At 35.5% G+C, this 18697-nt stretch overlaps 1 protein-coding gene across 2 annotated transcripts in view; it reads left to right on the forward strand.

The window, feature by feature from the left end:
- The window catches only part of SIK2 (salt inducible kinase 2), a 133381-nt gene that overhangs the window by 58416 nt on the left and 56268 nt on the right, over window positions 1-18697 (forward strand). For both annotated transcript variants that reach the window (XM_054592488.1, XM_054592489.1), the window contains exon 4: window positions 17398-17559. In XM_054592488.1, the coding sequence (XP_054448463.1) occupies window positions 17398-17559 (162 nt within the window). The remainder of the gene's footprint in view (window positions 1-17397; window positions 17560-18697) is intronic.

Genomic DNA, 18697 nt, shown 5'->3' on the forward strand with positions numbered 1-18697 from the left:
CATGTGTCCATGCCTCTGTTTCTATTTTGTTTGCCAGTTTATTTTGTACATTAGATTCCACATATAAGTGAGATTATATGGTATTTGTCTTTCTCTGACTGGCTTATTTCACTTCACATATTAGTCTCCAGGTCCATCCATGCTGTTGCAAAAGGTAAGATTTCCTTCTTTTTTTATGGCCACATAGTATTCCACTGTGTAAATACACCAAAGCTTTTTTGTCTACTTATCTACAAATATAAGCTTCATCTTATCTAATGGGCACTTGGGCTGTTTCCAGATCTTAGCTATAGTAAATAATGCTACAGTGAACATGGTTATGCATAGATTCTTTCAAATTAATGTTTTGGGATTCTTAGGATACGTTCCCAGTAGTGGGATCACTGGTCAAAAGGCAGTTCCATTTTTAATTTTTTGAGGAAACTCCATACTGTTTTCCACAGTGGCCACACCAGTCTGCATTCCTGCCAACAGAGTACAAGGGTTCCTTTTTCTCCACATCCTCATCAGCACTTGTTGTTTGTTGATTTATTGATGGTATAGCCCTTCTGGCAGGTGTGAAATACTATCTCATCCTGGTTTTAATTTGCATCTCTCTGAAGATTAGGAACTTTGAGCATCTTTTCATATGTCTGTTGGCCATATTTATGTCCTCTTTGGAGAAGTGTCTATTCAAGTCCTTTGCCCATTTTTAGTTGGGTTGTTTGTCTTCCTGGTGTTGAGTTATATAGGTTTTTTATATATTTTGGAAATTAACCACTTATCAGATGTATCATCAGTGAATATGTTCTCCCATCTAGTGGGTTCCCTTTTCATTTTTTTGATGGTTTCTTTTGCTGTGTGAAAGCTTTTTAGTTTGATGTAGTCCCATTTGTTTAGTTTTTCCTTTGTTTCCCTTCCCCAAGGAGATAAACTGGCAAAAATATTGCTACAAGAGATGTCTGAGATTTTACTGCATATGTTTTCTTCTAGGATAAAATGCTGTGAATTAAGTCTTTGTCATTTATCTGCATGATGAAATTTTGTTTAGGAAACATAAAACCATAAACTGACTGCATGTCAATGATAAATCCGTTCCGGTACTGATTGCTTAACCCTGTAGATTTCAAAGGATCAAATCCAAAGGCATTGACATATCTCACTGGCTTTTTCCAATTTATTTAGTTAATAGACATCCTCATTTATAGAAAAACTTAATGGTCCACAAATATTTGAATAACACATAAGGTATTCTGTTTGAACTGTTGGTAATACTAACACATAATGGACTTTAAATTAAAAATATGGCAAGCTCAGAATCTCCCCAGGGCTCTAGCTTGATTGAGCTCCTCGGAATTACACTGCTTCATAGTGCCCTAGTATTATGAAATATGTTCAACTTGGTCTTTGACTATATCTGAAGTATTTATAGCAAAACTTTGAGTAGAAATTTTTTAAGTGCCTAATAGAAGTGATAAAGGAATCAATTTATTCTTGTTAACATTCTTGTAATAATTGGGTAAACAGTGATTAGATTTAGCATGTCTTAACAAATTCCTAGAAAGCATGGGTTTACCGTTAAATTTTTTCTTTCTTCTGCTCAAAGAGGATAGAAAAGATTAATTGGATAGATAGGTCAGAGACCATTGAAAACTGCTAACTAAGCAACAACAAGGTAATCAGAAAGCTCTGGCTCTGAAATCTATAGACAACAACACCTGCAAGAGGGTACACAAGGACTTTTAATGTCTTTCAAGTCATAGAGTTATATTTTAATTTCAGTGGATGTGGAGCTTTGAGAAAAGGATGCAGACACTTTCTAAGTTGCAGATTCTACTATTAGCTTAAATTCTGACTTAAACAAAATTTAGGGATTAGAGAGACAGCTACCAAACTGTGTCTTAGAGTGCTTTATTTTAAACTTTTGTGTATTAACAGTCATGGTAATCGTGTGTTTGGTTTTCCTAAAGTAATGACTAGAAACCCATGCTGATCTCTTTCCTAGTTAACCACACCTATAATAAAACCGTCCATGTAAATCACCTAGAGACATCAGTAAATGTAAGAGCTGAATCTGCAAGCCAACTCTCTGGAGTCATGTCGTTTGTTGAAATATTAATCTTTCAAAGACCACAGAAGAAAACTTTGTTCGACTATCTGCTCCTCTGCTGTTCAGGACCATCACTACTAAATTCTTAGAATGAGCAGGTTCCATAAGCATTTACAGTTTTTTTTTTTTTCTGTTAAAAAGAAGCATTTATTAATTAGCTACATGATTAGAGTCCTTATGTTCATGCTTTAATTTATTTGTATTTCTGTTGCATGGAGTGCTCTTGTTTTGGCACACTACTACCAGCTTTATGAAATGTCAAGTCTTATTTTCTAAAACTACCAGAGGTAGAGATACAGGCTTTCTTGCCTGTATTAGATCCTGAATACGACACAAACTGGAACCATTTACCTTTTCTCTTTCCTATGTACCTCTTGGATTTGACCTGTTTTCCTCTTTCTTCTAACAGTCATTTATTTTCCACCTAGGACGCTGTCCTCTCAGACTCACTGCTGAATGAGTAGTAGCTTCAGAGCTTCTACCCCAGTACCTTTTAACTTCTCTGCAATATCTAAAATAAGTGCCCTAGCAATTTTTTGTCCCAGAAATTACAGGGAAAGTAATGAGATAAAAATAAACCAAGGGTGAATTGTACAGTTAAACATAGTTAAGATGATTGATTTTGTAGTGTATGTATTTTACCACAATAAAAAATTTTTAATAAATACACCAAAGGGAAATTTGAAGTCAGATTTTTATACAAAGTTGATATCCACTGAAGTATTAATACTGAATTTAAAAGCAATCTTAGAAGTTATATTAAATTATAGTAACTACATTTAGGAACTGAGGCCTGGAAAGATGAAGTGATTTGCATAAGTGGGGAAGAAGAGAGCCCAGAGTTTTCAGCATTAGTCCATGTTGTTTTGAAGCTGTCTTCTTTACTCGCTCGACTTAGGAGTTAGCCATGAGTAACCCTTCTGTCTATTTTATCTTCCTTTGGAATTGGATCATTATTTGTTCTACAGAACCATGCCTAATCAGTTGTCCCCTTCTGGAAATAAGAGGCAGTGGATAAGTCTAGGTGCTAATAGTGGGTCAACTGGCTTGTAAAAAAGTGATTGAGTAACCTCCATCTGAAAAAAGTCAAACTACTCTTTTTTACATAATCTTACATAATACAGCCAATAATGAGTACAGTCTACAAGAGAAGTTCCCATCCAGTTGGTCTTCAGAGCCAGTGAGGTTTGTTTTGATATCTAATGAGGTCATCCAGGTGTATAAAAATAATACACATATATATGTAATAAGTAACATGAAATATCTAAATTGTGTGACAAAAATGTCCAAAAGTTTTTTTGTGCAATTATAGTTCATTTTATAGCTAAGAAAACCTCTCTTTTCTAATTCTGAAAACTCTATCAGTCATATTTTTGCTCTGATAATGTTATATAACAAACAACTCGACAATTTTCAGTGATTTACATTAACATTTTTTTTGTCTCTGGATCAGCTGGGATGGCTGTATTTCAAGCTGTACATTGGGTTCATTTCTGCACCACATGTCACTCATTCCGGACACACTCTTCTCATGGTAGACGGTAGAAACACAAGAGATCAAGAGAGATCAAGTCAGACCACACATACTACCCTTGACCAAGACCAAAGGCAATAGGGCAGAGATATACACCACCTGTTCTCCTGGGAGGCATTTCAAAGTCACACAACAGAGGGCATGGATAAATAATCCTGTTACAGGGAGGGAATGAAGAATTGGGACAAAAAGCTACCACAGAAACATTTCAACTTTGTAAGGTCAGTTTGTTCCTGAACTAACTGTCCTTTTTGATTTCTGAATAGTAAATAAGTAGGGTCCTTTTTTTTTTTTTTTTTTTTTTTGCGGGGGGCGGGGTGTATTCCAGCTAGCCCTTCTCTTTCACTACTATACTATCCTTTGTCCCCTGACAAGTGACTTCACAGTGTCACTGTTTTTTAATGTGTGAGATCCCAGGTAACATGCATCATAGTCAGGCCACTGGCTGATAAACTAAGGGGCTTGACTTTTCCCGAACTTATTTACCCAATAAACTTGATTTGCCATTTAACTAAATTTTTTTTGCAGGAGCTTTATTGAAAAATTGTTCTTCCACAGCACAGCTTAATCTACATTCTTAAGTTCCCTGTCAATTTCCGAATGAACCAATCCAGCCAGACTTCATTGTTTGCCTCTCTCAACTCACCTGAATAACTCAATAAAAAATTAAAACAATATATTTGCCCTTTGATTTATGAGTGAATATTGACAATGTGTTAGATCTCAATTATTTGCTAAAAATGTATATTCAGAGTACAATCCAAAAATCAAAATATTAAATTAACAAATTTGCTTTCTTCATCATTAGTATCTTATTACCCAAGTTTGGCATTTCAATCCTAATTCCTAAAAATTGCATGGTTTGGTAGACCATAGTCTTTTCTTTGGACTATATTTCTTTCCTTCTTAAGAAATAATTGCATATCAAAATAGCTATCTGGGTGTATTTTTCTGTGTAAATAACATGTTAGAAGTGTGACCAGATTGCATTTATAAATATTATTATAACACTACCACAAATTGAGTAAATAGCAAACAGCATCAGTAGTTCAGCTTAGAGTGATTCACTTATTAGTCCAGTCATAGTCATTACTCAGAAATAATTCACAGCAGATTTTGAGATGCCATAGAGATGATAAAAATAGGTGAGATGAAAATACCTATTTAGGGAATTGTCTGGAATGTTTTAATGCCTTTGAGATGACATCATCACCTGGTGGTATTAAATATGACTCTGGGTACTTCCCTACGTTATTCAGTTGACTTTTTTTTTTTTTTTTTTTTTTTAAAGAAATCACTGCTTGAAGAACAGTTCTGGGACATTTAATGAAATGTTACTGCATTTATCAAAATCAGTAAGAAAACCGAGTTGTTGTTCTGGAATTAAGAGAGCTTATGATGTTTCAGACAGTATCTCATCTTATGTCTGTAAGCCAGTATTGCCTCATGACATCTCTTCTATTATTGTTTGGAAGGGCTGATTAAAGTTCTTATTATTCAACCTTCTTTTCTTGTATGTATTGTAAATTTGTTTGCATTAGGGACTGAATTTTATCTTCTTGTTGCTCTCACATCAGCTATAAGGACCATTCCCAAAGGGGTGCTTAAATTTTTGTTTGAATTTTTGCTTAATGGGGCTGTACAGCTTATTAAAATAGAGTTCATAGTTTCAGATTATTTTAAGTGCCTTTCGAATGTAAATTAAATCAGGTCTCTCACCTACTTAAAACCATTAAATGGTTTCCCAATATTTTAAAATACAGACTCCTTCCTTAGGCTTCTGTATTCTTCCTGAGTTTGACTTCCACTTCTTCAGTTCCATCATGTACCTTCCCTTCTTCCTTGCCCTTTATGCATCAGCCTCATTTGGTGTCCTTTCGGTTTCATGAGTGTGCTACCTTGTTCCTTGAATGCTGTTCTCCCCTGCTGAAATAGTACCATCTCATAAAGGCTTCTCTTGATCACCCTTTCAAAAGTGGTCTCCCCCAGATACTTTGCAGCTGATCACCCTGTGCCTCTGGCATTTACTATACTCTATGATTTTTATTTTTCTATTTATCGTCATTTCCTCTGCCCAAATAGAAGTTCGGTGAGGGCAAAGTGCCAAGGATAGGGGCTAACACAAAGAAGTCACCAAGTGTTTGTTGAATGAATGAATAAATAGGTGACTCTTACTCTTTAAACTCACAATGGAGTTCAACTTTCTTGCCTAATTTGATTCCATGAGGGAGAAAGCATTGTGCTCTGAGATTGACCTAGAGAGAATCAGTACAATTGAGGGTCCATGTAATTAAATGCTACTGTGCTCTTTGTTATTTTGTAATTGACTTTATTCTGATTCATAACCGAGGGGAGGTGTTTATTAGGATTTATATACATATATGGAAAACTGAGGCAAAAATCATGTTCTGTCACATTTTTATTTTTATAAGCCTTCTTGCTTGATTTGCCCTATTAAATATTCCAAAACTGGAAATATAAAATTTTTCTAATACATACTATGTGTTCTCTAACTATTAGGTTTTTATTAGATACTACTGACAGCATATTTTTATGCAACAAGGTAAAGAAATTACAGTTTATGGACAGAAACCAATGGATAAATGTAGGAATGAAACACTCTTAAAGGGTTCTTTGCTATCAAATTAGAATTTATGTGTAAAGAGGTTAAAGGTATGACCCTCCCAAAAGGAACAAAACATGGGGTTTGTTACTGAGAAATCAGAGTCATCCAGGACCTGAAAAACTTGTCCAAGGTCACACAGCAGTGAGAAGTAGAAAAAGCATCCCAAATCTAGCTTCTTCAACTCTAGGATTTATTTTTGAAATCTTCCTAGGTATAAAGAAATCAGAAATTTATTTTAATTGTATATTTTTTTAAAGATATGAAACCTTTTGAAGTCTTGTTGGTTTGATATGTTACTATCAGATATTGCTACCTATTGGCTTCTGTAAAGGGGTTATAAATAATTTTAGAAAAGTTTGACCATATTTGCTTTTAATTGTCACTGAAAACTAACATATAGTCACAGAAGTCAATTGTAAATAATTTGCAACACTTTCAACTATGTATTGTACCTAAAAACTCATTTACTTCTCAGAAGGCTGTGTCTTGCTTCAGTAGTTCCACATAGCTTGAAGAACTGATTCAGAGTCTTAACAGATGTGAACAGTCAAATGTAGGAAAATTGCTGAAAAGCACAATTAAATTGCCAAAGTATACCACCACAACAGTCTCCTTTCATTTTTGTCAAGCACACAATTTGAAATGATTACATACTTACAAAAACAAAGAAGCAAAATATTTTAAAATCTGTAGTTTCATATTCATAAATATGTCTCACGGTTAAGTTTAATGTAATTTAATGTAAGTAATATTATAATCTTAACATTTACAATTAAGAAACTTATGTTATCCTAATTTAATATAGATCATATACCTAATCCATTTTTATTAGTGTTCACATTATAAAGTGATACATATATCAATTTACTGAAACCTGTTTTCCAGGGTTTTATTTTATTAAGGGACCTTTCTTTCTCTGCTTTTTATCCAAGAATGATTGATTAGAACCAGCACAGTCTAAGTTGAGAAAGATTGGAGTGCTGAGCTACAGTGAAATAGTTTTATTTTACTGCAACATTTTATCTGATTGAAGGAAAGAAATGTTGGAGGAAAAGATGAGTAGAAATTTGAAACTGGGGATTGAAAATAATGGATCTGAAAAATATTTTGAAGGGACAAATGAGCTTATTTTGATAACATTTTGGGAGCCTCAGGGTTTATAGTGATTATATTCCTAAAAACACTATTTCTCTTTAAATTTAGTGATTAGAAGTATGAAGTTTTTTCAAATTTGTGGATTAGGTACCTTTGACCAGGATTCAGTTATCTCAGGCATGGGTTTTTCTTTGTTTGTTTATTTGTGTGTTTGTTTTTTAGCCTTTTAAAAAGGCTAGTTAAGCACAAAATATTAAAATGGCAGTGCCCTGGTTGGTGTGGCTCAGTTGGTTGGAGCATTGTCCTAGAAACCAAAGGGTTGTGGGTTTGGTCCCCAGTTGGGGCACACGAAAGGCAACTGACTAATGTCTCTCTCCCTCACATCAGTGTTTCTCTCCCTCTCTCTCTCCCTCCCTTCCCCTCTCTAAAATCAAAAACATGTTCTTGGGGAGGATAAAAAATAATAAAATAAAATGGCATCAGCCTCTTTACTCCCAAATTACAAATTGATGAAATTATAAATTTAATCATTTCAACATAACACTAAATAATTAATTGCATAAGTTATTAATCTTTTGGTCTCTTACTCAGCTCCAGCTTTCAGAGGTACTAATAATTTCTGACTAAAGACTATTAAGCTTAAAAATACTCATTCAAAGCTTCTAATATTCCTGGAACTTAAGGAAGCGCAACTGGATGGGTTTTTCCACTTTGATAAGATACTGGGAAAGCTGCCCGTTATCCCTTGGGGGAGAGAAAGGATGTCACAGGTGCTGCTGTAGGTGATGATGGTGGTAATGATGATGATAGCACCTAACAGGCACTGAGCATTTATTATGTGATAGGCATTGTGCTATGGAATCAACACTTACCTATAATATAAATACAGGATGAAAACATTTATTAATTATACTACACAAAACTAATATAACTTGAAACTTGTGTATTGGTGTTTCAACTATACTTCATTTAGGGGCTGGTAGAAGATGACTCTTGAATTTTTGAAGTTGAGTGACTAAGATGTTAGTTATAGTGACTTAGAAGGTGGTAATGAAGTTTATAAAAAGAAAGATTTGCCCATTCTTGATAACACTGCAGTAGCAAAAGAAATATCTGTGTAGACATACAAGTGAGCAACTATTGAAAGGTCAAATGCACTTGGCAAATCTGGAATTTATTTTTATAAAAGTTCTAATCAATAAATGAAACCCCCAAAGCAGAATTTCTTAACCTGGATTGAACCTAAGATTTTATAGACCCCCTCAAAATTGTGTATCAAACTTTATGTGTGTGTTTGTATGTAAATACAATTCTCATTAGATTCTCAATAGAACCTCTGAACAGAAGACCCCAGGCCAGTGTTAAGACATGCCTTGACTGACTAAAGAGGCACCCATGAGACAGGCACTACTTTACAAGAGTATGAAGGGTAACTACATCATCGAGCTAAAAATAAAGCAGATCAGAGGTTATCCACAAGAAGGTGATAACTTAGATTAATTCTATAAGGTAAGGAGTTTAGAAAAAGAAGGGCAAAGGGTCAGAACTAGACTATTGTAGTTTTATATGGTTAGAGAAAAAAGAAGAGCCAGTTGGTAAAAGAGATGGAGGAAAACTAGATAGACACAAAATCAATGGGGAGAGATGTTTATTTTGAAAACCAATTATGTGTAAAATTTATGGAAGGTCATAAAAGGTAAGAACTGAGAAAAGGTAATTGGCTTTAGACTAGGGAAGTTAATGGTGACTTTAAAGCAATTTCAATGGAGTGTGACAGAAAGCAACCATACCATACGGGCCTCGTGGATAAACGGTAATTAGGAAAGGAAGGTAGCCTTAGCCTCTGCCGTGTAATAACAACCATAATTATCATGGTTGAAGTAATAGCAGCTAACATTTTTGAGCACTTATATGTGGCAGGCACCTTCATGAAGAGGTTTTTTTTGCTTTTTGAATTGCTTTTTCCATTTAGTTTTCGCATAACTTTATGATTCTCTTCTATTACTAGAATATATTCTAATAATAGTAGAATAGGTGTATTTTATTATTATCCCCATTTTTAGATTAGCAAGTGAGGTTTGGAGAGATTAAGTAATTTGCTCAAGGTCACATAGTTGACAAGTATGTAGACAGAATTTGAACCCAGGCTAGCCTGACCCCTGAGCCTTTATTCTTCACACCATGCTACTAACTTTTAGTATCTACAGTGACATAGAAGAGTGGAAGATTTCTGTGTATTGCTATGAATTGGAGAGAAAAAAAGATAAATGTTTTTATGTAAGAAGCAGGGAGAATACAACTATACACACACACACACACACACACACACTTTCACATATAAAATGAAACACAGAAGGAGTAAACCAAAAACTAATAAAAACAGTTATCTTTAGGCAGGAGGTGGGAACAGATTTCTTGGACTGTATTGTGTCACTTAGCTTTAACTTTGGCATCATATTAAACATAAGCTAAATGTTTTACATATTCAAAAATAAGGTTAATCAAACAGGAAAAAGAATATAATCCCTAATATTTAATAACAGATGTACTATATATCATGCTGGCAAAACACCACAGAGATAGCATTTCAAGTAATTTTCAAAGATTGTATTTGAATTTTGTGTTCTTAGGACAATGTAATCTCAAGATAAATACAATTGCGAAAAATGTTAACTTTTAAACTTCAGTAATTTTATTGTTTGTAGTAATATTAGTATAGCTATTTTGAATATATTTCATAACTATTGTAGGATAAAACAACAAATATATGTTAATGTTAAGAACCAGGATCTTTTATGTTAGAGAAAAAGAAATGCAAATACAAAAGTAACTCCTATAACTTTAAATTTGAAATGGAATGAATTTATTATTATTTTTCTCTTTAAAAGTACTTACTTCCTAGCTCTGACCCTAAAAAGGCTTAGAAGCAGTACCATCCCGCTAACTAAAAAGCACCCAAGCACCCAGATACCATTCTCAGTGAAAAGAACCAAGGCTTCATGGAGAATGGCTGATTCCAGGTTTAAGACAGGAAGTATTCAAGATAAGCATGAGACACTTTTATTATGTCAGAAAGCAATAAAGGTATTGAATATTTCTGTGGTCATATTAAAAAACAAAAACATTGTAAAGGTGTTTCCACTGGTGAGAGATGGAAGAATTTGAGCATAAAAAAGTATAATGATTATAGTTGATTGAAATTGAATACATAAGGGTCCATGCATTCATTATGATAATTAAGAGAATCATACAAGAGGGAGGGAAAGAAAGCTGAATATAGGTAGAAAAATGTTTTTTAAAAAAACACATAAAATCCTAATAGATACCATTGGAGGTAGCCAGTGTACCAATGCTTTATTCTGAAAATTAGTACTTGAGGAGGAATTAAGCATGTATCCTTCCTCAACTGTTTTAGTTGTATTTCATGACAATTAAATAGCCTTTACAAGAGAAAATTCTTTTCTGCAGAAGAATTTCATCTAATAAGTGTGGCAGGAATAAAAAAATTAGGAAAACCACAGTTTGGCAACACCTAGTGAAGTAATTGATTCAGGTATGACCACCAACGAATACAAAAGTCAGTCCTGTGATTCTCAAAGTGTGGCCCCTGTTCTAGCATTTTAAGCATCACCTGGGTAATATTTAAAAATATGTAAATTCATGGGCCCTTTCCAACACCTACTATATACCAGAAACTCTGGAAGTAGTTCCCATTAATCTGTTTTAATAAGCCCTCTAAAAATTCTGATGTATACTTGAGCTTTAGAACCATATTAGGAGAAAGAGTGATGAGGCTCTAATTGAAGGATCAGTCTATCATCCCTAGAATTCACTGATAAATCTTAGCATTCATGAAAGTAGGAAAACCAGTTATTGTATTTTTCCTAGGAGATACACCTGTGACATATTCTTGCCACCCTCCCAAAAAAATTAAACCTGAATCTATTCTATTCTTTATACTTGAATTTGAATTAATAGGAAATACAGGTGATAGAAGAATAAGTTTAACAATAGTATGAGAAAGCAAAAAGCAAATTTAGATTTGAGAATGATCAATCCAGTGGCATGGGAAAAGGAGTGGGGTGAGGAGGGGTAAGGAACTGTTGCAGAATAAAAAGACTCCAAAGACAAAGTAAATAATTAGGAGACTTACATCTTGTTTGGGTCCTGATTCCAATAGCCAACTAAAGAAATCTGAGTTCAGACTGTGCATTGATTAGGTGATATTAAGGAATTGTTGATTTTGTTAAGTATGATAATAGTACTGTGGTTATAAAAGAAAAAAAATTTTAGAAAGATGCATACAAAAGTAGGGTGAAACAAAATTATGTCAAGATTTGCTTTAGGTTACTACAGCAAAAAGAGAAATTAAAAGGAAAAAAAGGATAAATGAAGCAAGTATGGCAAAATGTTGAGAACTCCTGAATCTCCAGGATTCTTTATACTATTTTCTCTACTTTCACGTATATTTGAGACTTTCATAATAAAAAGATAGAAAATTTAAAATGACCTACAAAAATAATACATAAGGATATATTTATTTCTGTTCTAGCCTTTGTCACAGCATATTATAATTGCCTATTTGTGTGTATCAGTATTTCTCAAACTATCAGTATTCAAAGACCAATTTTTTATTTGTCCAATCCATCACAGACCATGACTTTTGTAATGTATAATAAAAACCAATTACCAGAAAAACAAAAGGACATACAAAATATAACCTTAAAAAGTTCTGTGCCCTGGCTAGGTGGCTCAGTTGATTGGAGCATCATCCTGTACACCAAAAGGTTGTGGGTTCGATCCCCAGTCAGGGTGCATGTGGGAGGCAACCAGTTGATGTTTCTCTCTCACATCAATGATTCTCTCTCTCCTCTACCCCTTCATCTCTCTCTAAAATCAATAAACATATCCTCAGGTGAAGATTAAAAAAAAATTTTGTTATTAAAGTTAGTAAACATAAAATTACATTTTACTTAACAGTAAAAATGCAAACATCGGGAAAAAACAACTTTTTGGAAATTGTATTCATTCATCAAAAATACACACATAGGCAATTAGTGTAGGGAAGTGTTATGACACTCATAATTTTCTTCTCTAATACTTAAGATTTTAAAGTGAAACATGGGTGTGCTTTTTGCATCTTAACTTGAGGTCCTTGTTTATTAACTTGAGCTTGGATTGATAACAGTGTCCTTCACAGAGAATGGTGTATACCTAAACTGATTTTATTTGCAAACAGGATTTTGCCTCAGTTACTTCTGTTACGGATTTCTCAGCAGATTATATAGTTTCTGAGGATACCTACACTGCATAGATCATAAAGAATGGAGAAGATAATAGATATGCTGTAATAATCACTTAGATTTTTCTTAAGGTGTGACAGTACCACTTCTATAAGTATTTGGCCTCTCAGTCTCTGGGATGCAGATGTCATTTTTCTCATACTGTGTGCTATATATTTACTGACATGTGATGACTGTGGTTTTACATGGTAATTTTAGGTTCAGATGTACCATGCTTTTGTTTTCCAGACAGTACCCTTCTTGACAAGCTTCAAAGCTTTTCTTTCCCCTTGGCTATGGTGGTACCTGTTCTTGACTAATTGCTTCAAACAAATACCAATTGCCATAGATTCATGTGTGCTTCCCAGGACTCATCTTGTAGGAAACAGTTTGGGTTCTTTTTCCATATATATATATTAACCCGTATTTGTTCACATCAGATCTGTTAGGTTTCCCTGTTTTGCCAAAATCTTAAAAAAAAATTTCCACTTAGGCATATTGACTCAGCACTTCCTTTTTATTAATATATATATTTTATTGATTATGCTATTACAGTTGTCCCTTTTTTCTCCCCTTTATTCCCCTCCACACTGCATCACCCCTCCCCCCAGTATTCCCCCCCCACACACACACTTAGTTCATGTCCATGGGTTGTACATATACGTTCTTAGGCTTCTCCTTTTCCTATGCTATTCTTAACCTCTCCCAACCTATTTTGTACCTACTCTTTATGCTGCTTATTCCCTGTACCTTTTCCCCCATTTTTCCCCTCTCCCTCCCCTCTGCTCTCCATTTCTATGATCCTGTTCCTGTTCTAGTTGTTTGCTTAGTTTGTTTTTGTTTTTGATGTTCAGTTGTTGATAGTTGTGAATTTATTGTCATTTTACTGTTCATAGTTTTTGATCTTCTTTTTCTTAGACAAGTCCCTATAACATTTCATATAATAAGGGCTTGGTGATGATGAACTCCTTTAACTTGACCTTATCTGGGAAGCACTTTATCAGCCCGTCCATTCTAAAGGATAGCTTTGCTAGATAGAGTAATCTTGGATGTAGGTCCTCGTCTTTCATGACTTTGAATACTTCTTGCCAGCCCCTTCTTGCCTGCAAGGTTTCTTTTGAGAAATCGGCTGATAGTCTTATGGGAACTCCTTTGTAGGTAACTGTCTCCTTTTCTCTTGCTGCTTTTAAGATTCTCTCCTTATCTTTAATCTTGAGTAACTTAATTATGATGTGCCTTGGTGTGTGCTTCCTTGGATCCAACTTCTTTGGGACTCCCTGAGCTTCCCAGATCTCCTGGAAATCTAGTTCCTTCACCAGATTGGGGAAGTTCTCCTTCACTATTTTTTCAAATAACTTTTCAACTTCTTACTCTTCCTCTTCTGCTGGCACCCTTATGATTCAGATGTTGGAACGTTTAAAGTTGTCCCAGAGGTTCCGAAGGCTCTCCTCATTTTTTTGAATTCTTGTTTCTTCATTCTGTTGTGGTTGAATGTTTATCTCTTCCTTCTGTTCCAAATTGTTGATCTGAGTCCTGGTTTCCTTCCCTTTACTGTTGGTTCCCTGTATATTTTTCTTTATTTCACTTTGCATATCCTTCACTTTTTCCTCCATATTGCGACCATACTCAACCAACTCAGTTGGTTACCATTACCATTACTGATTACCATTGTTTTGAGCTGTGCATCAATAGGTTGGCTATTTGTTCATTGCTTAGTTCTTTTTTTGGAGCTTTGATCTGTCCTTTCATTGGGGCCATATTTCTTTGTCTCAGTGTACCTGTTACATTGGGAGGGGTAGAGCCATAGGTATTCACCAGGGAGGGGTAACCGAGGTCACTGCATTGTGTCGCTGTGTGGGGGGGAGGGGTCTGAAAGGGAACAATGCCACTTGCTTGGCTCTCAGCTGGCTTTCAGTCACTTCCCCCACTACCCACAAGCGAACTGGGCCCTTCTGGTGCTGATTCCCAAGTAGGTGGGTTTGTGTACGTTCTGGGACCCCGTTGGCCTCTCCAAGGGACTCTTCTGTGCGGCCGGGAGTTTCTCTTGCCACCAAAACCCCCACAGGTTTTTACCTCCAGAGGTTTTCAGGCTTTCTTTTCCCGCACTGGAACCCTAGATTGCACAGTCTCTCTCACTCCCCAGCTGCTATTTGCACACAAATGTGGGACCACCTGGTCTACCAGCTGCTACCTCTCCCACCCAGCCCTCCAGCCACCGCCTTGCCACACATCTTCTCCACCCCAGCTGCCCGTCTCTGCCCCTCCTACCAGTCTGGATGGGTGTTTCTTCTTTAGCTCCTTGGTTGTTGGATTTCCATGCAGTTCAATTTTCTGGCCATTCTAGTAATTTTTTGTTTTTAAATTATTTGTTGTCCGTTCGGTTGTGGGAGGAGACAAAGTGTATCCACCTACACCTCCATCTTGGCCAGAAATCCCCTGACTCAGCATTTTCAACAGAAAGAAATATTGTCTGAGAAGCGAATCATTTGTCTATGAAATAACTGCCTCACCTAGGGATACAATTTAAATGGAATGTGGGGTGAAATTGTAGGAAAAATCTTAACAAGCCAAATAACTTCTCCACAGAAAACGTTGCATTGCCCCCATTAAGTTACATTTGCCCCAAGGGTCCAAAACTTCATAATGGATTTCCCAGATCATCCAGTATAGAAGGAGGCTCCGGTTTACTCTTATGAATAGAAAGCACATTGTCCACTTGCCAGTTTACTTAGACATAGTTAGGAATTTTCAAATATACTGAAAAGTCTGCGTATTTGTTCTTAAGAGATCCTTTTTTATTTTCAGAATTATGAATGGCTACTCTGTGTCCTCTTTAAAGGCAAAGGGAAGATATGATGAACTGATTATCTCTGTTTGTGATTATAGCAGATATAAAACAATACACAAAATGTCCACTTGAATTTAAAGGCTATAACTTGTAGAATATAACACTGCTCCTCCATATTTTTATACTTCTGTTTGTGGAAAGGTTCATGATAGCATCCATGATAAAATCTTAAGCAACAAAGTATTTAATCTATCTAAGATGTTTTGTACATAGTGCTAAGCATTGTGGGGAGTTCAGAGAAAAATGATATGATCCCTATCCTCAGGAAGCTTTAATAAAGGTATCTTTTATTTTCTAAAACACAGTGTGTTAGAATTAGGGCTGTGTGTATATCCAAACATGAACACTCATTGGGATATTTATGATATAAATGCCGATAATTAAAGTGTTGAGGCAGTGTGTTATAAGTGTGAAGGAGTTAAGAGATCTGAAGTGATTTATCTCTATTCCAGTGATGAGAGACTGTTTAAGATTAAAATGGCATTTGAGTAGGGTTTTGAAAGGGTTGATAGGATTTCAGGAGGAGTCTAATAAAGAAGCAGCTTGATGTAGTAAAAAAAAAAATTTCAAATATCCTGGTTTTACATCAGCCATTCACTTACTAAATATAAAGGGATTCAGCCAGATTACTTAATTCCTCTGATCATCAGTTTCCTCAAATATAAAATAGGAATTAGAGGGGGGCTTTAAAGGGGTGGGAGGACAGAGCAAAAAAGGAAAAAAGAGAGAAAAGAACTCATGGACAGGGACAACATTGTGGTGATTGCAGGGTGAGGGTGATGGGTAGAGGTGGAAGATGGTATGGGGATAAATAGTAATGGAAAAATACAATAAAAATGTATAATAAAAATAGGAATTAGAGTAATAGTTATCATAGAAGAGTTTTTAGGAAGATTAAGTGAGATGCTGTAATAGGAACATGGTTTGTAAACTGTGAAGGGCTGTACATGTTAGTAAATTTTATAGTAAATATTGAGGATGACATGAGCCAAAGGCATGGAATTTGAAAACCAGTAAACCATATCACCTAGTGCAGAAAATTTGTGAAAGTGACCGAGTACTGATTCACCCATACACTTTTTTACTTGGGAGAATAATTAAATAGAAAAGCCTGTCATGATTTATTTTGCCCTTTCACTCAAAAGATCATTTCAAAGGTGTTTCAGATCTTCAGCTGAAGCTTGTATGAGTTGAATATTTTTTTATTAAATTTATATAAACATGCAGAATCAATTCTCAAGTAAACTGCTTTAATAGAGATTATAACATTGCACAAAGTTAGCTAAAGTATCTTGCAAAGTGTGTGTGTGTGTGTGTGTGTGTGTGTGTGTGTGTGTGTGTGTGTTTAGAACATTGTCTCATAAGAGTGCTTGGTTTCAAGAACGAGTCTATATTCTTGGGTTGATCTGAATTACTCCATTGAATGAAAGAACAGGGTATTATTTAAGCTACTTCTGGGAACCATCGTATTTCATGTTACAGGTGCTTCGTTTAATAACTACATAAAAATGATTTTTTGAAAGAAAGTTAACCCTTATCTCATAGGGTCTCAGAGAATTGATTCATATTCTTTGTTTTACATAAATTTTAATTTTTAAATGTGGTTAGAAATATTCAATATTCAGTAAATTTTTCAAGAAAAGAACAGCAAGAGTGCTTGGGCATAAAAAGTATTTTCAGTGGTACTGTGACTATTATGCCACTTGCCATTGTCTGGTCTTGGACTCTTTTTTTTTTTTTTTTGGACTCTAGAGAAATATGATTGGAATTACTTTTCTCAAGGCAAGGAACTTGGAAAACAGCATGTTGTTTAAATACTAACCTTTAGTCACTATAAAAGCTTTCTGAGAAAAAAAAATCTGAATCCTAATAGTGGGGTCATTTTATTTTGGTAAATATTCTAAATTCTCTCTTCTTTTACAGACTATCTTGCTAATCATGGCCGTTTAAATGAGTCTGAGGCCAGGCGCAAATTCTGGCAGATCCTGTCTGCTGTTGATTATTGTCATGGTCGGAAGATTGTGCACCGCGACCTCAAGGCTGAAAATCTCCTGCTGGATAACAACATGAATATCAAAATAGCAGGTAACTGGGACACAGCTGGCTCTAACATGATCAATTGTGAGCCATTGTGCTGGGTTTTTGCAGAAACGGAACTACAGGCCAAGATTGGGGAGCATTTCTACTGAAGACATCAAGCTTTCTCAAAAAACAAGGATTTATTCATTTCCTTAGATCTGTGTGCAATGTAAGGGAAATCAGTTCGTTATTAATGTACACAATGGCAGAGCTACAGCTGGTGTCTCATTTGTATCTTTGGTCTGATTTGTGTCCAGGTTGGTTTGGGGGGCTCTGCTGGAGGAGAGGGACTGGTCAGTCTAGAGCAACAGTGCAGGTTGCTGGCACTGTACCCTGCTCCTAATTGTGGCTCATGACTGCAGTGAGGTTACAGACAGGAAAAGAAAAAGGAGGAATGTAGACTGACACCGGAGGAGCAGGTAGGCAAAGATCAGAGTATGAAGGGTCTCGAATGTCATGAAAGAGACTTTGGAGTTTATTCTACAGGTCATAGGGAGTCTAATTTATTGAAAATTTTAGGGTGGGGACAGGGGTGAAGTGGAGCTGGGATGACAATGAGATTTATGTATTAGAAAGATGTCTCTCACTGGCAGCAAAGACATGTGGGAGATGGGGATAAGACTAAAGACAGGAAGATTAATAAAGAATCTAATGCAGTAGTCCAATTAAGAAAACGCAGATCTGAACTAGGGCAGCAGCAGTAGTGGCTATAGGGGTTGGACAGAGAGTGGTTTATTTTGGTTAGAGTTTTGAAGAAGGTAGAGGGAATGAAACAAAAGTTTAGAAAAACTGCAGATGCTGGTGTTTTGTTTTAGGATTACAAAAGAGGAACAGAGAGACATCCAGAAGAGAGGAGCTAACCAGGAAATTATACTAGTTAGTATACTAGTTGACCAGCTAGGTTGGATATTCTTTGGAGAAAGTATAGGGAGAAGACAACTCTTTGAAGTATAAAATGTAAGTTAAAAGCCTCTGGGGGCGGGTGGGGGTGGGGTGGAGAAGGCCTCTGATTTGTTCATTTAACTGGTCTATTTCTGCGCCATTTCCCATTAGTTTCTGTCCTGAGTGTTAAGAGGAAGGTAAATAATTAATATTTACTTACTTTACCTTAACTTTTATTTACTTTAATTTTAATAATTAATTT

This window comes from Pteronotus mesoamericanus, unplaced genomic scaffold (assembly GCF_021234165.1).
Source record: "Pteronotus mesoamericanus isolate MK-2021 breed Mesoamerican mustached bat unplaced genomic scaffold, CSHL_Meso_final scaffold_36, whole genome shotgun sequence".
In the NCBI taxonomy this organism is placed as follows: domain Eukaryota; kingdom Metazoa; phylum Chordata; class Mammalia; order Chiroptera; family Mormoopidae; genus Pteronotus; species Pteronotus mesoamericanus.